The sequence below is a fragment of the Diprion similis genome, chromosome 11 (genome assembly GCF_021155765.1).
Source record: "Diprion similis isolate iyDipSimi1 chromosome 11, iyDipSimi1.1, whole genome shotgun sequence".
Taxonomy (NCBI): Eukaryota; Metazoa; Arthropoda; class Insecta; order Hymenoptera; family Diprionidae; genus Diprion; species Diprion similis.
Genome location: NC_060115.1, coordinates 11924707 through 11950592, shown reverse-complemented (window position 1 = coordinate 11950592; position 25886 = coordinate 11924707). Strand labels below are relative to the sequence as shown.

Here is a 25886-nt window from a genome sequence, read left to right as displayed (position 1 = left end):
CAACAGATACACCATGTTATTTACAGGTGGCATCAAGTTTAAACTTGTGGGTGATATTACAGAGAAAGTATATTAGGTCATATCCCTAACCGATTTTCTTTAATCTCTGATATGTGGTAAATCGAGAAACATAAGAAAGGTATTTTTTACGTGCTGATTTAGCCGTTTAACGGCTAAAAACTACCTCTAAATTTTACTCTTAAATAATAAATAATGCAACCTTTAAGGGTGAAAACTGCGCTAGATATAACCTCTTGATTCTAAATAATCTCCAATTGGTTTGATCCAAAGATTTTACGCCGTTATGGTGAAATTCTTAAGAATCGATTATTGGGAGTAAACTTTAGACGTGGTTTCCACCCCTTAGATGGCCGAATCAGCATTTAAAAAAATATGTGCCTAATATTTTTTGATGTATGACATCATATCACTGAACGAAGGAAATCGGTGAGGCATACTTCGGTCGCTTTTTCTGTTGCTGACTAAAACTTTTTGGATGTTCTTTACCTTATCAAATACCATTTTCCTGCTAATTTTTACTCCAAAAAGCCATTTTTCTGTATTCCGTTTTGTGTATAATAAAAAGAGTTTTTTTCTATCAATTTCATCTAGTCGCATCAGATATATCCTGCGCAATTCATTGACGGTCAGAAGTGTAGTCTTATTTACTTATTTACTTTATGTATAAAGAAGCTTCAAAGCTCATTTGAATGAATCACAGTTTTGATAAAAATCGGCATTGCATACTATTTCTCTCTATGTGCATCTTTTGATTTTGAAACATAATTATTTACATCTCTGGATATTTCTGAAGCTCCACTGTGTGACGTTCGTCTTATTAACAGACGAAGGCATTGCAGTAGTATTCTTACGTCAATTAGTTCTAATCGTAATGAACGTCTTTAATTATCAAGGTGATGTAAAAATTATCACTGCACGTCCGATACTTACAGGTATCTTCTTAAAGTCGAAGGAAAAAATGTTTAACATTGAAATACATTGCGGAGCCCGTGAAAGCAATTGTTATGAAATAATAAGAATGTGAACATTATCATCCTTAACTATCACTATGACTTGACACCAGCGAGCTTATCACAAATACCCTAGTAAACATCAAAATAAACAAACTATAAGCACCTTTGTTTACCATATATGCAAAATTAAGGAATCAAAAGGGAAACAAAAACGTGACAGGTGGAGTAAAATAGTGTAAACATACTTTTATGAAGCGCGGGTATATTTTACGCGTCTTTTTATGCCTATTTTCCTCACACAAAGTACGCCTTTCTATGACAGTCGAGTGAGTCTGCGAATGTGCTGAAGAGACTACTTTAAAATCATAGGAGTTAAAAGTGGTCTTTTTTGCACTCTCGCGAACAAATCTGATAATTACGCGACCCTCACCTCAATTTCGTTCTTCATGAAAAAACGCGTAACATACTTTTGTCATATTAAGAATCCGAGAAATGACTTACAAGTTTACCTCTTTTTTACACATTATACGATTATACAGCAACGTCACTGACATTGTCATGATGACTTCGGCACTAGATTCTCGACTAGAGTTAAAATGAAAATAATACTTCTGTGGTCAAGCAGGAGCCGTAAAAATGTTAGTTGTCCATGCTGCAATAATTCAACTTTGATTGAATCACACGTGGTATCTTTGCACAGTGACAATAAGATATGTACAACCACAGTTGGCAGCTCGGGAAACTTTTTTTCACCTATTCTGGTACCGAGGGGTGTAAACGCCCCCCAATCTTGTAAATTCTATCCCCCCGGTACATCATATCGTTAACGGTTCTAAAGGGCCTCATTTTCTTAGTTTTTTAATGAAGAATTACGTGGGCCAAGAAACTGTTTGCCTAAGTAACAAAAAAGTGGTCAAAAATTAATTAGTCTCGAGTCGGAAAGTGTTAATCTACTATTTTATTTAAATATGATATATCGAGTTTTGACGAATAATTCCGGATGACTTAAATTAATCATTTTCAAATCGAATTGAACCAAGCTACCGATGACAACATACTGAAACACGAGAAAAATAATAATCACAAGAACGGATATGTGTAAAATAATGAAAACATAATTATTCATTATTTCTGAATTGTTCAACTAAAATTTCTTCTATTTGGGTATTTGATAAAAACCTGAATTTGACCTAATCATCTCCTCTTATACCTGCGGCGGTCCAAATGTCTACGACTAAATGTCACCCACGGCACGCTGCTACTGAGTTGAAACTAAAATAGATACGGTAACTAAAAGGGACCAGGTTATCTGCGTTGGTGTTGTCCCTATCTCAAAACATGCTTGTCGGAGTTCTGTCCGTTCAGGCATGTTCTGAACACTCGATGTCGCAAAGCTAAAAACGTACGTGATTTCTGAAAAAACATCGCGCAAAGATGAAAGAAAAACCGTCACGATGTTATTTATACTGGCCTGTTTCACCATTGAATGTATTTGATTAATCAGAAGGGTTGCAACAGCCCTTGAGTATATGTCCTTTAAATTCGTTCGTAAAACACGAAATACGAAGCGAAAAGTTGTACAATCACAAAGCTATATTACTCGATATGGAGAAAAAATGTAGTAAAGAAAATACGGGAATTTGATGGCGATGTGAAATTGTTCCGGACGATAAAATCCACCCATACGTAAAAATTCGTTGTCTGTATATGCATTCACAAATGATATGCATATGTATATATGTATAAACGTATCGGTTCAGGGCCGATATTTTATTCGTGGCGAAACAGCAGCAGCAGGTAACCCGACGTGTTATTATCTTACATATCTCTAAAACCCCATAAAATGAAATTGTAGGTCTAAATCAAGTGGGATTGCTTTTCAAGCAGGTTATATAAACTGCACGTACCTGTGCAGCTGAGCTATCATGCCTACGCGATATCTATGACGGATGATTTCTTGCCAAGTATAAGGAAAATGCTGAAACTGGCTGTCGACCAAAGTAGAAATGATCGCAACGCTATCGGGCAAAAAGAGATAATCCTATTGAGATAATAAATTTCGTAAGAATTATAAGGAAAATAATATATGCCTAATAGATATATGATGTGTGACATGTGACATAAGATCGTACCAACGACTAAAAATGCGAGTTTAGTGGTAAAAGAGTGTATATGGATTGTTTTTTTCTTTTTATTTCACCATTCGCTTTGGAAATGGCAGAAATTTGTAATTCAATTCATAGACGCCAAAAATAGTATATAAGACCTTATTTAAACGGCAGATTTTAAATGGCAGGGTCGATGACTCTCTAAAGCTTGAATTATTGCCGTATCAAATTCGCCGAAAGCGACGGATCAAACTTCGATAAATGCTGCGACGATATCACAAAGACGCAGACATTTAGTGGGATATTTTATAACGAAACGGAATTTCCCGGATTTAACACTCTTCTTCTCTGCGATAAAAGAGTACACACAGCTATTCGAAAGTTTCCTCACTGACAGCAGAATCGTTCCATTCATTACAATAAGTGTGAAATTACAAAAAATCACGCTGGCTATTTTTCCGTATGTGATTCAGGATAATTCTACAATAAGTGATAGATGTCGTTTCAATTTTAATTTTTCAAAATTAGGTACTGATCATTTGGCGATACATGAACAAGATAACACTCAATTGCAAATGTTCTTAGGAGAGCGAGAGAGATTTTACCTAAAATCAGAACTATCGAATGACAAATGAAATTTTCAATTGTCATTAGTTTTTATGGCAACACCAAACGCTTCATACAGACACTGATAGCAAAATTTTGTAGCAAAAAATTGCAGCAGCACTGGGTAAATTCAAGTTTGCTCATTCGAAGGTAAACACGTTATATGTTATTTAAGCCGATGGCCGATCCGAATGACCGATAGGTATACTTTTTCACAATAGCTGGGAACTAATCAAATTGTTCAATGAAAGGTTGAAGAGTACAGAGAAAAAAGGGATAGTAAAAATACAAGGTAGGGTCGTGTCGAGTAAATAAAAAATGCAATGCTGATAACATCGGATGCCGAGTGGAAATGGTGGGGAATGTGATGCGGAATATAAGGTGGCCTTAGATCAAGGGGAATTCAGTCGAACGCAACCATTTGTCATGCCGTTGTACGAAAATCCTCAGCCAGAGAGAAAAGGAGAGTACATAAAAAACGAGTCTGACAAATATTCGGTTGCAATGGAGTATAAAACTTTTAATCTGTGCACATTGATCACCGTTTTCATCACCGTATCAAATGCTACACTTTTTGGGTATAAAACAAACTTGTTTACTTTCAAATCATTGGTATCATTAAACGTTCATCCACTGCAGGAACTCGGGGTGAATCAGTTGATCAATTGAATTATGGGCAATGAGCTGCAAACGTCTTCTTCGTGATACATTTTCGTTGGTACAGGTTCAGAGACAAAACGATAACCTGATTCAGTTTGATGCAGGTGCCTGGTGTCTCGGGTACTTCGGAAAGCGGCTTTTACGTCTACTGGAACGTTCCAACCTTCATGTGTCACCAGTATGGGATGTTCTTCGAAGAAGTACGCGAGTTTGGGATACTGCAGAACAAGAAGGATCATTTCCGCGGTGACCAGATTGCGATACTTTACGACCCGGGTGCTTTTCCAGCATTGCTGAAGGACGAAAACGGTAAGCTTTTCCGGAATTTGACGCACGACGGTTATTCAAACTGTGACTACTGCAGGGCACACTTTGAGGAGGAATGGAGGTGTTCCTCAGGAAGGAAACGTGACTTTGCACCTGGAACTCTTCCGAGAGCACGTGGACCAGCAGATCGAGGACGTCAACTTCTCGGGGCTCGCTGTGATCGACTTTGAAAGCTGGAGGCCCATATTCAGGCAGAACTGGGCCTCGCTTGCTCCATATCGCGACTTGTCAACGGAAATTGAAAGAGCCAAACATCCGTTCTGGGATAAGAATCGAGTCGTCAACGAGGCGACGACGCGATTCGAAAAATCAGGTCGACTCTTCATGGAGGACACCTTGCGTCTCGCCCGTACTCTGAGACCGAAAGCGTCGTGGGGCTACTACACTTATCCTTACTGCTTCAATTTGACGCCAAAAGTTCCAACGGTTGACTGCAGCCCGAAAATTTACAAGGAGAACAACAGGTGTGTCTTTGCAACAAAAAAAAAAAAAAACGATCTGAAAGGATTTATACGTTTGCTAATAGAAAAGAATGTAAATTCCATCCACCCTGCGGGTCGTAAGTAAATGCAAGTTATGTAACAGTGCTGAGTACTTGTGCTAGAGTAGAGTACCTGCAGCTTGTAGTTGACTTCAGTACCTCTCGAGATTTTGTTCGCATAAGAAGACAGTGATTACATATTTAAGTTGCGTCAAACGGAATGACAGTAGTATCGTATACGTATGTGGTTGCTGATACTTAGACATAGTAATGACGCCATTCGCAATAATTATTAGTAATTGGCGCAATTGGCGTTGCGTAATGACTGCACAGTTTCCTCCCTCTGAATATTCATTCGAGTTGGATAGACTCTGCAACTGGAAACTGGAATCGCGTGTAGAAATCAAAGCAAGAGTGAAACACAATACCCGAGTGTATATATTTGAGTGCTCTTATCTGCTTTTGAGCGAATAGGCTGTTTTCCACTTGACATGTATCGCTCTTGATCTAATTTTCAGACTTTCTTGGCTGTTCAACTTGCAGAACGTCCTCCTACCTTCCGTTTATCTGAGAACAAGTTTGCGTCACAAGGAGAGAATGGAACTCATCACTGGCAGACTGACGGAGGCGATAAGGATTTCAAACATGTTTAAACAGACTGCAAAAAAACCAGTGATGCCTTATTTTTGGTACAAGTACCAGGATAGCAACAATGATTTCTTGACAAACGTAAGTCACTATTTGATTTTACAATTGATTGCCTAAATCTTCATGAAACGATGTTGGCTGCAGGTCAGTCAATCAAAATCTGAAAACAATGATCCAGGTCTTAGCATGCTTATATATTTGATGATGACTAGTTACGATTCCAGTTTAATAATGCACAAGTATTAGAAATTCGTGTCCGATATACAGTTTTTCGGAAGTCAAGCGACCATTTATGTAATATTGCGAATGAAGCAAAAGTGTTAATTTTATGAACCGTCGAAAAATCTGAAATATCATTCATAACTTTATGATCTAGCGAGATTTCATTTCAGTACCAATTTTGCAGCTAAAACGATTCACGTGTAAGCTCAATTGTCGTAAACCATATTTTGAAATAATAGAATGAAAAATTGACAATGTCAACTCACTTGCATAGAAGTAAATCCACGTGTCTAATTTTTTGCATGTGTCGACGTTTGTGGACCACAATACTCCTTAGTTAAATTGTCCTTATCTGACGTATATAGATGCATCTGACGACGCTCGCAGTGATTCATACTGCAGCCGCCTTTGATAACGAGACAGTACTAGATATCAGCGGTTTCATGAATGAGTCTTTTACAACCGTCAACGAGCCTTGACGTGACGTAAATCAGAGCTGCTTCGACCTAGAGATAGAGATCACTAACAATCAAATCACAGTTTGCAAATATTAAACGAACTAGACTGAGTGCATAACAATGTTTCCACAATACATATTCATCTCTTGTCGATGCATCGTTGAATCAAAGGGGTACTCATTCACTTAAATCAAGATCACTGCACACTGTCGTCGAAAATGACAAGCAAACAAATTACCAAAATCATTCAAACCTACTAACCGTAAGATAATTTGAAGAAATGCAATCATCGGTAAAATCTACATAATTGAAATTCGTCTTTTACAGGATGACGTGTACGACGGTTTTAAAACAATAAAAAGTTTAGGAGGAGACGGAATCGTGATATGGGGAAGTTCCAACGACCTGAACACAAAACTGAAGTGTCAGGCGTTCAAGGATTATCTGAACGAGACGCTCGGTCCAATCGCACGGAAATTCAACGAGGAAAGATCTCTATTGGATTTTAGAGAACTCGAAGAAGAAAAAAAGGGACCTGACTATTATACTACGACTGTTTCAACGGAAACGAGTATGGAGATTGAAGAAGAGGAGAGTGAGCGGTCGAGTAGTGTGAAAATCAATTTTATAGTGCAAAATATTTGACGCTCATTAGGGTTATGCGAAAATACTAATGTTGTGTAATTATTATAACTGGTCCTAGACCAGTTACTTTGTAAAGCCAGAGCGGCACTGCACTACAGAGAGCGCGAACAATAAAGTCAATGGCAACGAACAGTTCGAACTGATTCGTAAATTGGGCTCTTCCGTCAATACAACTGCCAATGGCTGAAACGACGCGTTTCGCTTAGCTTTCACACATGTTTCTTTATGTAAATATTTTATACAATGTAGTATTTGCAAGTGTAAGAGTAACGGTCACATTATTCTAAGTAATCAAAGAACTAAAGAAAAAAGTAAAATAGCTCGATGTATATATATAGGCATATTGTAAAAATAAAACTCGAATAAATTATGGCTTACCACCCAAGTGGAGAAATTGCAAATTATACCTGTCACATGACATACGTTGGGTGAAATCTCTGAAGAATTTATATACATATATTATGCACATACCGAGAATCGATGTCAATCCGGTGTTGCAGAAAACGAACGAGGGATTAATAAATCAGTACCCGAAGGTGCGTTCGTGTGAGTATGCGACATAGTGTGGGTACAGTTCGTCACTTTCCGTTTGATTAATTTGAAATCAATCCAGCTGAACCGGAGAACTCGTATATTTTATATCTGCACACACGCAAACGTGCCTGAGAGGCGAAAGACGTGTGCGCTGCAGGTATCCACCTATAGGCCCTATACGCCGTCGCATAAAAAGGTAAAAGAATTGCTATTAATCATGCGGTCGTGTAAAATAAAAGTGAGAATCCTATGACAGGGCGCGGAAGCCGTATATACACTGTCCGAGACTAACTCTTCAAGCCGCGTTCACAACGAACGTTCTGTAATTAATTTATCATTCCCTACAATGGAAGTCACGTATCCGAACCGCTGAACCGAACAGTTCGTCGGTTCTCACACGTCCTTGCATAAACGTGCATCTGTACGCAGGCCCTCTACGATTTGGGCCCGCACGTGTCAGACTCGAAACACGCATGCGCGATAATGCCGCGCGAGCGCGACGGGTGGCCGTGAGAATAAATCGGCAGTGCTATTCAACTCCGTTTCTCTGAACTCTGGGGCCCGCGATAGCGTCGCGCGACGCGTTGGCTTTACTCGATTCCGCTATGTTTTTCCATCTGCTGATTTTTGGTTTTGCAGGTGTGTTTCTTGAAAACGCACGCATGCGATCGACACCTTCTCCGTGATGCGTTGCTGCACGGTTCGATCCTCGTTGAATTGGCCGGTACACTCGCGTGTGCGATAGCGACAATGCGGCGCTCGGTCGAACCTCGTGTAAAATGCACTTTAGCGTCAGAGGACAAGACAAGTTTTACTGGTTCGAAGTGTAAGGCCCCGGGCGATGTGGCTTTTTACAGTCTCCTCCTATATGTACAGTCTCCTCGGAACAGTCTCTTGCGACGGTCGTAGGTAGTCGAGATCGGGCCCCGAGTCCAGGAGAGGAAGGAACAGCACGCCGCCACCGCCACGGGGCCGTCGAGATCTGCAGCTTGACCAGGCTCAGTCGGCTCCTGGCAGCCTCCGCGCGACGCACCAGGGACCCCGTTAAAAGACAGGATTTCGATCGCGACGAGGACGGTCACCGATCCGATCTCGTACGCGACCAATTGCGCCGAATCGTTCTACACGCAGGATCAACACGCGAGTCGAGTATCAGAGTCGCGTCTTTGCATTGTTCGCTTACTTTTAACTACAGAAGTACGTAGTAGGTATATTAATCGAATTGATAAGCGAGATAAACACGCGAGTGTAAATCCGATCGCAAATCGCGATATTTCAATTTTCTATCGTCTAGCTAACTGAAGCGGAGGTGGTACATAAGATACAACCTTCTTTTCCGGTGAGTCTCAATATTTTGTTTTTCATCACCCTCATTTACTCTCGACCCCGTTCTCAGTTATCGCCAATAAATCACGCATCGGATATTATCATACGTCATGCTAATCCTCGATTCGCGACTTACGTCATCGTTGATATTTATCTATTTTGAGCTAGCTAGGAGGCTTGTCAGACTGGTTGGCTTTAGGCGCAAAAGAATTGCGGCCTTACCGAGCTGCAGACATACACACACGCCGTGTTCCCCCCACCATCTGTACATGTTTTACCTCGCTAATATTCCGTGCCGATTTCCCAGCAAGTTCCTATACCGGCTTGCTTCTTACTTGGGGCAACGGCCGACGACCGACCGAATAAAACCAGCACAAATGTTTAACAACGATCTGCCGAAGATCTTTAGTCATTTTTTCATCTAGTACTCGATTGATGTTCATGGTTGAAGCTTGTTTTCCTGTCTTTTCTCGATTGTCTTTCGTAAAACGTTACCCAACCGATTGTTGAAAATCGAGTGATACGCCGAGACATGATGACTGTCTACCGCGACAAATTTGAAATTTAAATTTTTGTATCCACGGCAGACGTTGAGTACACATTCGTATAGGTACAACACCAATAATTACCGACGTATGTATACGATCAACACGTTTCTTCTTAGCGGATGTGTAAAATTGCTCTACGCATTTATACTTAAGCGTAAATGATAAAAATGGCAAGATGCGATAGTTAAGCTAAACACTAGATCTCTGGACATAAGGAAACTAACCGCGGAGAAGTTACTATAATAGAATAGGACGACGATCATGGATACTTAGATACCGATATGCCACTTATGGTTGAGCGAGGTTGATTATCGACCAGGAAAAGAGCAACGATTTCGAAACAATCCAGTCATGATATCATATTAATTACATTTGAAACGAATAATAGTGAAAAATATCATGCGATCGGTACAATGAACCACAGCGTGCTGCCTGGATTGTTGCCCACGCAATGAGGATCCAACGGAAGAGCGGTCATTGGGCCTTCGTGTACGTATAGCTAGGAGGAAGATTACCAATGCATCGCATTTTCCAAACATAAATATGGTAATGACGCACGATGCTCTGTGGTCCACCGGAGCGCGTGGGTGCCAGTTAATAAGATCTTACGCGATAGCGATACATAAAGAAAAGGCGGTCACGCGAGGGAGAAAGAAGGAGGGAAAAATGCCGGTGCCTGGAGGAGCTCTACGAATAAGAAGGGAGCGAAAGAGGCGGGTGGATAGGACGTGGAGAGACGGAAGAAAAAAAAGGGTGAAGGAAGAAGAAAAAAAAGGCGACAACAGCAGGGAGGATGCCCCGAAAACACGGTCGACGTGTGGCGCCATCTCAACTTTTCTTATTCTTTTTCTGTTTCACCCATACTAATTCTTCCCGCGTACGAGGCTCCGGGGTGGGAGATTCTTCGCCGGCCGAAACTCAGCCCTACGGGCCCTCAGGGGGGCCCAGGGCCCAACGTTCGACGCTCGACGCCCGCGCACCACGCGCGTATACCTCCCTATACAGAAAGTAATGCGTGTGGAGGAGCCAGTGCTCTGCCTCTGTATCTTCATGCATGGACCAACACCGAGAATACCCTCTTTATAGTTGGGTAGCGCGGAACAGATCGTTAAAATGTAATGACATTGTTGTTTTTAATGCCCACCTCTTAAAAATGGGCGGGTATATCCGAGGGGACTGCACATCTTTTTCCGAGGCTTGTCTCGCAGGGATATATGTATAGGTTTATGTATGTATGTATGTATACTGTATACCTATGGTATAATAGTATCGCTTAGAAATAAATTAACAACCGCGCATTCGGTGGCGCGGACACCATTCCGACACCTCGGTGAGAAAGGTCATAACGACATAACCTCTTCCGATCAGTTTGCCCCAACGTTTCGTGATTCTTTTTTTCTTGCTCTTCAAAGAAGTAAAAAACTAGCACTTGTTAGGTATACATGTATAGATATTGTTGTTGTTTTTTTTTCTTAAACTTGTTTAATTCCAGTCGCCGAGTAATCGAATGATCATCGCTTTTATACCTAATTTAAAAACACGTTCGATAAATATAACCTTCACTTTCTTTCTCCCTACACATACATTGTCACGATTAAGAATTGTTATATGGTTACGAAAGGTTGAACCATCACGTCCTTTACGAGATCGAAATAACATACTTCTGAAATTTCATTGGTTTACGCAGTTCGTACATTTCTTTCTCATTGGTTCAGAAATTGGAAGTTTTGTATCATCATATTTAATTCAACGAGTTCTCCGATTCTCCGTGACGTTCAAGGTTACCGTTCGAAAAACAATGGCTTGTACGACAAACCGCCGCTGCGTAGTGATGTAGTCCCTAAATTAAAGCCCAAGAAGCCTGTGTGCCATAATTGAGAAAAACCGTTCCTTTCTCATGGGGAACAGAAATAATACATGTACTGTGCATGCGACATATTACTCAGTATATTCTTGCATTTGCATCCTACAGGAATTTCTCATCCCGCCGCGACGATCGTCGTATTTTCGTTACGGCGCCATTTTGGCGACTCGCTTGTCGATTTCTTCACTGAAGCTTGAAACCTGCAGCGATGTTCATTGGCTGAAAAAGCGAACGAGTATCGACAAGTAATATCAAAATATAATATTTCAAATACAATATTTTGTACATGGCCCAAGGGCTGCGGCTGTCTTTATCATTTCAAGAATCATCCGGTGGCAGACTACGTTGCATGCACGTCATGGCTGTATGGTTGCGTCGCGGTACTTGCAAGGCCTACGACCAAGCGAGGTGTAGCCAATATAAACGTGAGGAAGGAGAAATACATACTAACGTATAATGCCCGAGGAGGATGCGTAGTACTGTGAGGTATTCTTCGAAGAACGCAAACATCAAAGCCGTCGGCAAATACCCAAGAATCTCATGAATATATTTGTTTTCACGGGTGTCACTCGCCGAGTTATGGTGGTTACAGCCTCCTTATCTACACTCGCGCGACGCTTACGGGCCCCGATCCACGCGGGTACCTGCTGCTAGCATCCATGCGCCAACTTCATGCTGCCCACCACCGCAGTTTTGCGCAAACTTTACTTTTGCCCGACTCGCGCGTTTGAAGGCACTTGCGCACATGCACGACGAGCATAAACCTACACCAAGAGCGCACCTGGAGCGACGGGTTGGTAGCTTGCGGTTGGTGACGTCGAAGGTGATCCGGCCCCGGCGAGGCACGGATCTTCGGTGTGTATTATACACGCGTATACAGCCACACGCATGCCGCGATGTTAATGCTGTTGAGCGTCGAGTACGCATGATGGGACGGATGTATGTGTGTTAGTACAGCGCGAAGGCATCTACCTATCCCAATATCAGATTACAGACGAACGGGGACGGTGGGGCAGATGGTGGTGATGCCGTTTGCGCGGGGACTCGTTCGCTTCAGTTTTATTTGTTTTATTACATCTTTTTCTGTTTCCTTTTTTCTTTCGTCTCTCTTCGATACTGTATAATTCTGCGAAATCTCCACCGTTGACTCACGGCAAAAATCGCGAATATGCAGTACGCGACTGCTGCTGGTGATTGGAAGCTTATAAACGTTTCGGGTGAATTCTGATGATCGCGGGGACCGCTTTTTCTCATCTGCAGCTGCTGCTACGTGGTTATACACTTTGCACTAGCAATGTCTCTACTCAGCTCTTGATTTGATATTATATCCTGTTCCATACTACATCTTGGAAAATTTAATGTCATTACAGACCTCTGTGAATCGCGACTGTACCGTGAGAACAATTCCATACGAAATTCTCGACGTTTTTTGACTATGTAAATCAAATCTGTATTTTTGAAAAATATAGATATCAGAAATTAAAGATGAAAGTTAAGAGACATTTACGAAGAATAATAATTTTTCAGGAAAAAAACAAAGTACCGGATCAGAATCATTGCGAAGACTTTCTACAAGTGAGTTCAATATTGCCGCAGAAATTCACCTGGAATGTTAAAGAAATTGTCGAAAGCCTAAGGTTCTTTCAGAAAGCTACAGCATAAAGATGAAAGAATTTGTCTATTTTACGGAACGTCCCCAGAGTTACAACAAATACAAAACTAAGAGCTCAATGTTCGCCTTTCAATTTTACTCAAAATTGCAGCAAAGCGTATTTTTTACTCCAGCGTACATGTTGAAAGTAACAATTTTTATCGTAAAACGAATCCCGCACTTATAAATTCAGAATTTTCTGAGTATGCATATCTAATAATCGTGAAATTGAATAAAAATCCGACAATCTGGTGATTCACTTACAGGTATCAAGTCGTAAACTACACCGCCTCTGTCTCACGATAGGAACATGTAGCTGATAGCTGGAGGACAAACGGAGTTACTACGTGTGTTACGTATTTCGAATGTATATTAAACGAGCTCGCAGATGGCCAAGGGATGCAGCTTGTGGAACGATCTCGTGTAATTACGGATACGATCGGGTAGATTAAAAGGAACGTTAACCGTTCGGCTTGTAACCCTATTCTGCCGACGCCTTACTAAATCGTTTATTCGGACACTACGTAATTGCTTTGATATGTGGTGTAGCAAACGAATAACCTTATATTATACGTATACATAGGCATGCATGCGTGTGTGCCGAGGTAAAATCATGGTGGCATAATCGTTAAACGTTCACGTACCTGTATAAATACACGTGGGTATGTATAGGCAGGCACATAATAAGGTATAGCTGTTTATCGAGATCTCCGTTATTTTTTAATTTCGGCACTTTCTCGTTGCGCTTTTACACGTCTATTTCATATTGGTGGGTATACATACCTGTTTACACACGCTCGCGTTGATGTATTTACTCTGAACTGACAACTATTGCACGAGACTATATGTAAGTATGGACACTGAACACATACCTATATATGTATATTGTATACTGCAGTCAAATGCCAGCTAATGAAATTCTGTCTTTCAAGTCATACCTATTATACCGATGGCTATCTATATGTATATTCATAGCAGTACTTGCACTTTTGGTGTTGCCATCACGGACAGCTTCATCCCAATCTCAGGCGTTCAATTTAAATTGATGTGTTTAAATGTAAATTATGTTTACACACGTCTTTGACGAACTTCAAAGGCGCTTGAATAATTAATTCTGTATTGGGTTCTTTGAAGAACAGAACCGCGCTAGCTTTCATTAATCGATGATTGATTTTTGCATGAAAGATTCAAATTGCACGTCAGCCAACAACAAATTTTAGCTTTAGAAATTTGCGCTGCGAAGAGCGAAAAGTACTCGTGATTTAATTTATAGCATTCATCGCAATTGTGTCACTTGAAGAGATGATGAACTCCTGACTCTATTACCCAAGACTTTCCTTGATCCTATAATATACCGGACAAATTTTTATTTATGATGCCCAAGAAAATCCTATGTAGGATCAAATCAATGGAAAGTAGACATTTACTAGGAATGAGAAACTTATCGTATTAACGGAAGTTGTAGAATGATCCAGGAGGATATACGGGAATGAACTTTGGACCATTATACGCAGGAGTTAGTTATGTCTCAGGCCACTATTTAATTATCTCAAATAATTTACCATTTCCATTATCTGCTCGTACGTTAATTGCGAATTATATATTAATATCGTCATAATGTTGCTAAACGTTAAAAGTATGGCCCGTAGCATGTTAAAGGATTGCTATTATTGCTACATCAGAAATAGATTTAGGGCCTGGTTTTCCATTTGATTAATTCACGATGATGTAGCCAGAAATGTCGGAAAATCTGTACTACGGTGAAAACATAAAGGAAAACAACAGTTTAAAGTGAAATAATCAAGGCGTGCAGTGTCCTTTATATGTTTTTTTGGCAACACCGTTTGAAACGGCGAGTTTCTTAAGTTTTCTCATGTACCTAACAGAATGTTGATTTTTATTCGGGCTTTCCTGTTGACTAACAATAAAAGTAGTTTAAGTCCTCTGTTTTATATCAGGAGAAAAAAATTGAAACATTTGACTCGATACGGTTGAATCTGGAAGTTCGCTTTAATTGCCTACCTTAAAACGGCTAATGAAAAAAATTTAACAAGTGTACAATAGGGATATGCAGGGGAAAAGTTATTTTGAAAAATTAGCTGTCAGAGTTAAAGAATCCTTAAATTATATTTCAAGCTTCGTGGAGGAGCGTTTTACGTCATAAGAGACGGTTTCTTTGATTGTGAAGCGATAGGAAGGTTGCGCCGTTGAGTGGCAGCGAGGTGCATATAATATAGGAAAGTCTTATTGTTATGAGAGAAGGTAGAGGCGTCGGAATGGGCGGAGGGGGCGGATGGGCACTTTGCGGTTTCGGAGCGCGTCGAATTTTGTTAAGAATCAAATTAAACTCACGACTGAACGTAGCCCCTTTATTCCCTTTGAAAAATAAGCAAGGCGAATTCTGCAGCAAGAGTCTGAACGAAGCGAACCTGGTGCGAAGAGGAGGTGCCGAGCTCAAAGGCGCAACAAAGAGCTATTGAGCTGGCGTGCGGTTTTCGACCGGAGATTGCAGCTGTCAGGGGCGGGCTTCGTTGGCGTCAATTTCAAGACCCTCCCCTCCCCCCCTCTCGGGGATAGATTGGCTCAATGTTTTTTAATCACTTTTTTCCAATCACCCCAATAAAAAAAAAACGTACACTGCTTCAAGAAAATAATATATCCCTCCGCGTGATGCACCCGATACGGGTCTGATCTGATAACCGAACAAATTCGAGTAGAACTCGCACCCTGAGGGTTCCGGACAAAGTCAATTGTTTTTTTCAGAATTTGTCCTTTACTTGTGCTGTGAGACCTTGCTTTTCTCCAAATTTCATGACTCTGGGTCAACGGGAAGTAACCTGTAGGTATCGATTTGTAAGTTTGCGAGTATCTAAATACGTGACATAAATGGCCATATTTTTTGATTCCGTTGACTTGGAAACTTGAATTTTTTACTTAGTATTTGATATTAATTTCAAATTTAAACCTCTACCCGTTCCTGAGAAAAAGGATTTTGACAGACGGACAGACGGACAGCCAAGTGATCCTATAAGGGTTCCGTTTTTTTCGTATTCAGGTACGGAACCCTAAAAAAGGGTAATGCGGGACTCCAAGGTGCGAAAAGTGGATAGAAACTTTGAATAACTATAACAGAAGAGATTCTACGTGTTTCTTTATATCAAATACTTATTCATTATATTGCAGCATGTATTTTAGGATCTTGATCATATTGGAAATATAGTAAGCCAATAAGAGAGAGGCTATACTACAAGAACAGAGTTAGGATATAGACTGAGTTGACTTTCTAGATAGTTGTTATTCTATGGTCTTCGTCGTTTGTCATGTATAACGCTACCTTATTGTAATCTTGTAACAGATGCCATCAGTGAAACTAAATAGACGCTATGCTAGTTGTACGAAGTTCTGTTTCTCGTTGTATCCTAATAAATACATTATAAACGTTGAAGTGTGCCATGAAAGAAATCCTGTCTCGTATTCATCTCTGCAACAGTTCAAAGCTCATCTAAGTTTCTTCAAATGAATCTTCATTTTGCTGTTATACAATTAAGCACTTCGTAAAATAAAAAATTTCTGCTTAAAAAACTCCAAGTTTTCCAAGTTCTGTTCTCGTTGACGAAACGCCAGTAGGTATTCTAAATCTGTAGTAGTCTGAACTCATATTCACCGATATTGTTTGCAGTAGGTACACATTCCTTCTGCTCTGTGCCATCCGCCACGGCAATGAAGTTCAGGATGAAAAGTTGATCGAACCAAAAATCAAATCTTACAGAATATCGTCTTGGTAATGTATTGAAGAGAATTAAATCCATGTGAAACGAAAGGGTGACTCAACTTTCATTTACTACGTCGTGCAGAACTTCTCTTCACAAAACCTCACGATCGAAGTTACTATGTGTCTACGTAGTACAAATGTTGATAAGTATTTCGTACATTCGTCGAGTTCCATATAGCTTCGAAGAGCGCGTCTTTTCAAAACTGAATTATGTATAAAAAATTTCTCAATTACGAAACTGCATCCCAGTGATGAGGTATAAAAGTTTAAACGGATTCTTTCATAGTTTCCACGTTCTGAATCATAAACTGACAATGAAACCAGTTACGTAAGAGTTTGAACGAAACAATGCCTAGACGTTGGATATCTGCGGTTTTCGATTATCTTGGGATTCTCCGATCAGTATATTACATTATAGAGATTCCGGAAACACGTGGTCATTGTGCAATGATTGTGCCCAGAAATACTTCTTTGATGTATCAAAAAATTTTATGTAACATCTTGGATATTCTGGCGTTTGAATACTTTAGAAGAACTGTATAGAAATAGAATGCAAACATGTTCGTTCTATTTCTCATCAACGCAGGACTTTATGCAACAAACATTTTAGAGTATAAACCGCGGCTTTTGCACCTGGAATTCTGTTCAATCATGTGAGACGATTTACCCCACCAACATTCTCTGTTTTCTACTGCTGCAAGTGTTCCTTTAGTTGAGAATTAAACCCATCGACGTTATTTCATATCCTATTCTTGAATAACATCTGCTTAAAAAACGATGTCTGGTAGGCATCACATGCGGTAGCTGTTGCTATGGATAAATTGTAAAAGACGTAAGCCCACCCTTTATTTCCGAGGTAATAAAGCTCAACTTTTGAATGTTCCCTAAAAATTCGATAAAAACCCTAAAGCGAAGAATGCTTCGCTGTGTCGGTATATTTATAATTCTATCCTTTACAATCCGACCATCGAGATAGAGCCCCGGTTCAAATTCTCGGCCCGTTTAGTTCGGGGCTGCAAAGCTTCATGGCTATGCAGTGCACCTCGATAAAAGCCTTACCAACGAGGACGGCAGTACCTTTGCTGCGAGGTGTTGACCAACAATACCAGGCTGTCCTTTGGCCCTTGTAAATCAGCCTTGAGCCCCTCGATACCTGGGGATGGTCCCTGTCGCGTTGTGCACGGCCATTCAAATCTTCGTTTGCCACGAAGCCTCCGTTAAGATGAGGACCGTATACCTATACCTACACCCGTTTCATTGCAGCTCGGTGCATTGGTACATTATAAAGGTTTCGCTGAATCCCGCAGACAAGAATTACTGGTTCCCCGTACGCTGGAGTCGTCCATGTAATACCTACCGCATGTGCATAATGCATGCAAGTTTGCAGCCGCGGCTCCATGAGCTGGTATATACATATATATACCAATATGTATATATTATATATGTATATGTGTTATGTGTGAACTGCGAGAATACGTGTGTAGCGATGCATGCCTACATATATTGTATACATGCAATTTAGCGCTATTGAAAGACACCGTAAGCTGCGCAGCGCAGGCAGGCTACAGGGGCCGCCATCCTGCACTGCACTGCACTGCAGCACCTTCGTGTAGAGTCGTTCTTGGCAGAGGCTGCGGCAGGTTCCCAGAACTTGAAATAAGAAACGGTTGAAAATCACCGATGCTGGACGTCGGCGCAAAAGGCATAAAAAGGAATACAGCGCCACACGCAAAATAGAAAAAACGCGAGCAAACAAACAACAGGAAAACACAACAAGTTAGAGCGAAAGCAAAAGGTTGGGAATGCGCCGTATTTCAAAGAAAAATTCGTGCTATCAAAGAACGAAAGTCACCTTTGTCAACAGACAGCATCTGATACAGCCACTCTGTGCTCGTTAGTGTCAGCTTGTCTGGTCCCCACGTTTATGGTGTGTAATATGTGTGCCTGTACGTATATCCAGGTGAGATTCCACGACGTTTAATCAGCCCCGTTTTGTCGGCAACTTCTTTCTTATTTCACCATATGTTTGCTACAATCTCATGGATATGATGAGAATTTTTGCACCTCAAAACAACCGTAAAACCAACGACACCGTGTATGTATCTTGCGCATTTTTGAGCTCAAGGCACCTGCGGACTCTAAGAAACACGATGTCTATTTGAGTTTATTCGGATTCGTTTATAAGCCGTAAATCTTACTACTTTGAATAATAAATAAAAAAATATCTCATCTTTCCGAGTAGTAGGCATATCACCATGTCCTTTTATACATAACTTTTTTCAATCATTAGGGCTAGTAAAACTGGCTGTCTAATGGATGCTTGGCTGCAGAATCTAATCGGGTACCGAAAATCATTGTGAGATCACATCAGAAGATTTTACAACTAGTTATAACATACTTGGGGCATTGGTTTCACTTTCAAACACAGTGTGAAGAAAAATCGTATTTTTTACAGCAATTTAGTCGGAAAAATTTACAAGAAGTGACCGAAGTTAGCGGTGCAAAAACTTTTGTTTTTTGTTTCTCGTTTTACATCATTTTTTCAGATTTACACAAGACGTGCATAAATCTGTGACAGCAAACAGTCTGAAAATACTGAATTCCCAACTCAAAGATCGCAGCAATAAAAAGTTGTGAAATTTTATCTTTGTTGTTTCGTTTCGTTACTTCAACTCGAACAATTTGAACAAAGTCAAATATTGAGGAAGGTCAGTCTGTTGCTTGGATAGCCAATTTTTCATGCAAATTTCTAGACACAGTTTCACATTTTGTTGTGGTTACATTATTTCAAGTGAATCGTTGCATCTACTAGTATCGTATTTCTTTTTCCTTTCGCCTATAGACAAGTTAAATTTCCACCATTACCAACAATTTCCAATTCTCAGGATATGATACTTAGATGAAGATCCGATATTTTTGCGAAAGCAATTTGGTGCTGAAGGCGATGAACAAGCTTTTTTGTCGAGTCAGTGGTGTAAAGCAGAATTTTTCATGTTCATCTCACGCGTTTTACAGTCTAGGCAGGTTTAATGCAGAGCGATTGTTGGATGGTCATAATAGTCGGGTAGGGCAGTGCAGTTGTGTTCCGACCAGCAAGTGACGCAACTCGAAGGGGTCGTCGAACCTTGGTCGACCTGAAACCTCACCTGCAGCACGAGGCCCTTGTATCTGCAACAGCCATTAACTTTCATTCATGCGAAAAAATCAACGGAATTTTAAATGACCATGGTTCATTGCGTTCGTCTAGTCAGAACTCCCATCACCACGCTAAAGTTGAGCTAAAGTTGAAAAACATTTTTCTGAGCTTTTCAAACGGCCCTCCATCTATTCAATATGCAGACTTTTCTTGTCCATTTTTGTTTCGTCTTACCATCCGGATTTGCTATCTATCAATGAGGGTTTTAAAATCTTGAGATTTAACAGTCGTGCTTAAATGCAAAACTTTTTAACTGTTTCAGCAAACATGGGCTTGGCAACAATATCGACATTCCTCGCAGTCCTGGCGGTGCAATTCTCGCTTCTACGAGCCCATCGGGAGCATAAGGTACGCTGACATTGTCCAGGTAGGTGATGCCTATCTCAACCTTTCACCTTCCGACATATTCCCATTCGATATAAGCCGTAGATGCCTTTGTGCGTGAGCGTTTATAGGTGCACACGACCGAAGCCTCTTCCTGCCCATAGAAGGGTCTCAGACTTGAATCGAGGCCCAAGCGGCAGCCCCCGTCCTTAAAAGACTCGCAACCCTCTATGGGCATCAAGGCCCGATTGTACAGGATGCGATGTATCTTGGGAAGAGCACGAAGCCACGTCTCAGCGATACTAAGGAACGATTCGCTTCGCTTTGCTTTACCTTGCTTACCCGGAACAAGTCGGAGAGAATAAAAGCTGGGGACTTGCTCGGCTGAAGATTTCTCGACTTATAATAGTCAAAAACGCATTTTAAGTTCCTGGTCTAGTCATCGCTGAGGCGTATTGTAACGTCGATGTATGGATGATTTTCAGCTACGCAGCAAGCAGCAGAGATAATTTATTGAAGGTGGTGATTCTGGGGCGTTTGGTTTCCCGGGTCCAGAGCTGTTGCAGGGCGTTTTATCTCGCTTGTTTAGAAGACAAGGTTTATTGGTGAAGACAAGGTTAAGCGTTGAAAAGTCACAAAGATACACAAGGCGAGTTGGGCTAACCTGCACGGTAACCCGTACACCTCCTAGTCGTAAATGTCTGCTATCGTGGCGTTTATCGATGCGAGGAAGTATTTGTGGAGGCTTACCCCGCTCTTCGTCCAAGCACTCCATATGCAAATTTTCATCCCGTCTTTTACTGCGCCGATATTTAACCTCCGGTACTGGGGCGTTGTTGTTTTCAGGTGCACAACATCGTACTCTATCCCGACAAGCACAGCTGGTGCAAGACAACCCCCATCAAGCAGGTCGTTACCTCGCCGCAATGTTCTTCCCAGGAATTGGATAATAACGTGTGCGTGGGTGCGTGCTTCTCTTATATGGTACCGCACAGCGAACCTTCAGCACCTGGTGACCTCATAAGACCTTACTGCGATTCATGCCAACCGTTGGACAGCATCTGGCACACGGTAAGAAAACACACTTTCTCGATGTATACATACCTATATCAGCTCCGATATTGTGTTGTAGTTTTGTTTGGCTCATTTTCCAATCATGGTACAGTTCGTTTTACTTATACTCAACGGGCATTCACTTTAACGAGAACGTTACGTGACGACACGCGTTATAAGTACAAATATTTGGTTAATCAAACTGTTTTCGCTTGCAAAATTAATTTTATTATCGCTTGTCGTATCTGAAAATGATAGTTAGAATAATTCAAAGACATTGCCATCTTTTTGCTCGCATGTTTGGAATTTGACTCACGATGATACCTCATTATTATTTCTTTAGTCTACTAGATGTAGATATAAACGGAATAAATATTTAGTCAGTAATTTCGAGCATTTGTTAACTATTATAAACGAAATGCCATGTCGAAGTAGAGTACTATTCTGATTCTAAAAATGATAACCTATACAATTGATCGAAAATGGTCTGACATTTACGATGCCATTGACATAGTAAAGAGTCCAGGTATCCATAGTATTGTTCCAGGATTTATACCTATATATGCGTATGTGTATTTACGTGTTTTCTTTTCAAACAATCTCCAGGTGACGTTGGATTGCAAAGATGAGGAAAGCAAGCCGATCACAATGCAAAAGCAAGTGCAGATAATCACAAACTGCTCCTGTAGTTCTTGTACGGAAACATCGAAGATTAAGTTGGACTACGCACCGTTGCTGCAGGAGCCATTGCCTGAAGAAAATTTGGACAAGAATTTGAACATCGTCGATGACACTCCGGACATATTATTGACCCCAACAATCGACGCTTCAGGAAATAATTCCAGGGATATGGTATTGGACCCCGAAAAGGTTATGCAATTACTGGGGCAGTTGAAGGAACCGGAAGGAGTAGAGAAGGTGAGCCCGGTGATGAGAGAAATTACCCAAGACAATTTCGAGAACGTTGAGGAACTGCTCGTCAAGCTTGAGAAGCGGGAACCGGAACACAAGCCGCATCACGTCGGATCGATGCATCGAGGACCCCATCATTCCCTTGTCTTAGACCCCGACGTCAAGGAGAAGATTGACGTTGAACCGCACCACCTTCATCCAGCTGTTGCGGGTCAGGAGATCAGCTACCACGACAACATCCTCGGCGAAAAGGATAAAAAGAAGGATTTCTGAAAATTAGGGCTTGCTAACCGCCATTTTAGAAAGTCATTTTGTACGAATTGTACGCACTTTGACGCTGGTCGCCAAAAAGGCAACGGAATAAACTGCCTTTTCTTTTAGGAAAAAAGAAAGAACCCTTTCACGTAATGAATTATTATTACTATTATTACGATTATTAATATTAGAATAATTTTATTATATTAATTGAGCTGTGGTGAACCCGACGAAGACTATTGAAAATATTTCTCCAAGTGCAACTAGGCGGAAGGCAAGAATTGACTAGATCTTAAGTAGAACGCTGGGTGTTTTTCAACATCTTATTATACTTGTTATATGTACGTAAATATGTAAGCCTAGGTGCCACGGTTTTTTCATTACACCTAAATTTGATATTTACGAATCAAGTACTGTCACATACTGAACTATATGTGTGATACGAATACAGTTTGTGTATTCGGTTTAGGTGAACGGCGATCGTTGAAACTATTAGAAAACTTGCTGAATTTCAATCCTTACATCAATAAAAAAAAAACCTTTGGTCCCTAAGCTTTGGTTGTTGCACTAATATTTGGGACACTAATGATGTTAGTTACCAATTTATGTCTTACGTAACGTTAGTTTCTACCAAGTAGTCGCTCGTCTGAATCGAATGGTAATCTGTATGCATATACCTATCTACATCGACCAGCGAAAAAATAAAACACATGTATTATATAAATTATATTGAGAATCTCAACATTCCCGAAGAATTTATTTATTTTTACAATGCGGCAAAAGGCAATTTGTTCGAGTCAACGCGATTTTTATTATTATTATTATTATTTGCGTAATTATTATTCTTATTATCTATAATAATATTCGTTGTTGAGGAAAATTTTAATATATAATGAATAATAATAATTATTATTTTAATTATTTAACAATAAATTTAAGCATTTGTTTATTATTATTTTGTATAATTTATATAAAATACTCTGCAGTAGCTATATCATATATATCATGTATTACATATATATGTATAACCGAGTCTTATTTTATTATTTCACTTAAAATATAGCGCTTATGTAAGTCGGACTTTGTGTCGTTTCATAATGCGCAGTGCAATGATAACGTCTTTCTGTATTTACTGTAGATTAGTACCTTCCGTTTTGTACTAGTCAATTTATTCTCATTGAATATAGATACAGTGAAAGCACATGTCGTAACAACTACCGATAAGATCAACTACTTACTTGGACTAAGAAAATTTGGTCACTAATTACTAGAAAATGCTGCACGCCGTGATAAGCAAGAAATAAATGTACAACTTTACGGCGTCGTCTGTTGGAAACAATCAGAAATAGAATCTCATTCTTTCCAACCGTAGGAAAGTCTTGGCATTTTTTCACCAAAAAATCGAAATCACTCCTGCAGGAACAAAAATTTTTACGTACGGAAAAGTATGGAGCAATACTGAACATACGAGACTCGTAATAGTTTGAGCATTTTGTAATATTGTTCGACTTGCAGTCAATTAAATAATCAATCTTTATGAGAAGTAAATTTTTTAAATAAACAAAGTAAGCACTCCGCACCGGAATTTATTGTTCAAGAATAGGTGGTAAGTCAATAAGCAATGTATCATGTAACGAGACATCGTTGACAAAAATGAACATTCTGACGGACAGATATACTATTAAAACAGAAAGATCTGTTAATGCGTTCTTCGAAAATTTAGTACAAGTGGAACACATGTCATCTCAATTCGTGAGTTTGGTTCAATCAATTGTTTTCAAGTATTGTGATACACTGATTAAATTATATTTATCGTCTTATACCTTGTATAAGTCTTGAAGTTCTACTTTATCAAGGGAGTTGCTGCACTAAAATTTGAAAATACAGTCAAATCAGCCTCAAACTTAAACCTATCATGTATACAATTCATTTTACGAGTACTATTTATTCAGTTTTTCGTTATTACATATATTCATTATTCGTTACAAGATTTGACACCAACTTGTTCTAAAAATTGGACATCACTGAAGGAACGACTGAATCTCAACAATTTAATAGCCAAAGCTTGGGCAGTTATCCACGAGTTTGGCTGCGAAATGAAGTCTTCGCGGAGAAATCGAGTGCATGGTGCAACGAGTTTAGTACTTTCAATGGCTTCTCATACTGCCTGGCACATAATAATAACAATTATACTCTGGCCATAAACCGTAACTTTCTTCGCGAATATCCGCTGATGCGGCCCTGCATGCCACAACGACGATAACGGTCAATTTAAGTAAGGTATGCCTTGTTGCTCGAAGGTGGGTAGGGCTTGGAATATGCGAGGTATGCTTCTTGCAAGATTAATCAGTACCTCTCAACCTGGGGGTAAGATCGCAACCAGATAGTTAACCGCAATTAATTACAAGTACAGAGTTTCAGGTGTACAATATCCACGTACAACCGATCGCTTCAAATTGCTCAGTATTTATTTGTACTAATGCATCCGTTTTTCAATACAAGATTAGACCTGAAGCCATCCGCAATTCGAATTACGCTTATAAATAAGGTTTTGAATGAAAATTGTTAAGATAGGATTATTGAGATATTTGTCTTACGAGTATAGATCAGACGGCTTATCTTGCATCCAGAAATTATTTTTAATAGATATCTAAAAGATTAGAATTACGTGAGACTGATTTCGAAACTTTCTCACCTAAAATTATCGCAAGATAAACATGTGATCAACTTTACTTTCGTATCGGCCACAAGCACATAAGAAACGACGAAGGTGGTTGGTATCCCATTACTTAAGGGAGTCACATTTCTCAAACAAGAGACGGTGGGGACCCGAATAGTTGTTTAATCATTTTTTCAAAGAACTTGACAAATATTGGTGAAAATGCATAGACCAGTCATGAGTTGAATTGAAGTTTAAAATGAAAAAAGAAAATAAATTGTGGCAATGTTCAAAAGCCAGTGAAGTTCAGGTCAGCATCATTACGTTACTGAAAGTAGTGAGGTTCGAGAAGAATTGTGTGGAATATGTCTACCGAGTAAACGATACTTTAACCAAAATTCCATCAATCTCCGATTGCAGTGCTGGAAAATTTGGAACTCGATTCAGAGAAGTTGGTCGGTGAAATTCGTCAGGAATTAGCAACACCGATATCTGTATACATACATCTGGCGTATAGGTAATTGAAAATGGAGCGATTATTCGACATCGATATACACATGAGAATACGGGCAATTAGAAAATGAGATATCTAGGAACGACCGCTTTGATCGAATTGATAAAGCACTAAGTGTCACGCTAACTGGACTGTCGATGAATGTTCGC

At 40.0% G+C, this 25886-nt stretch overlaps 2 protein-coding genes across 2 annotated transcripts; both read left to right on the top strand.

Moving 5' to 3' along the window:
• Positions 1-4027: 4027 nt before the first annotated feature.
• LOC124412389 (hyaluronidase B-like) lies at positions 4028-7514 on the top strand. Its single transcript, XM_046892222.1, has 5 exons — positions 4028-4266; positions 4443-4657; positions 4713-5139; positions 5675-5885; positions 6812-7514. The coding sequence occupies exons 1-5, from the start codon at positions 4028-4030 to the stop codon at positions 7127-7129; spliced, it is 1410 nt and encodes a 469-aa protein (XP_046748178.1). The 3' UTR covers positions 7130-7514.
• Positions 7515-8530: 1016 nt separating this feature from the next.
• Positions 8531-23288, top strand: LOC124412551. Its single transcript, XM_046892515.1, has 4 exons — positions 8531-9002; positions 20283-20368; positions 21191-21415; positions 22004-23288. The coding sequence occupies exons 2-4, from the start codon at positions 20288-20290 to the stop codon at positions 22580-22582; spliced, it is 885 nt and encodes a 294-aa protein (XP_046748471.1). The 5' UTR covers positions 8531-9002; positions 20283-20287; the 3' UTR covers positions 22583-23288.
• Positions 23289-25886: the final 2598 nt, after the last annotated feature.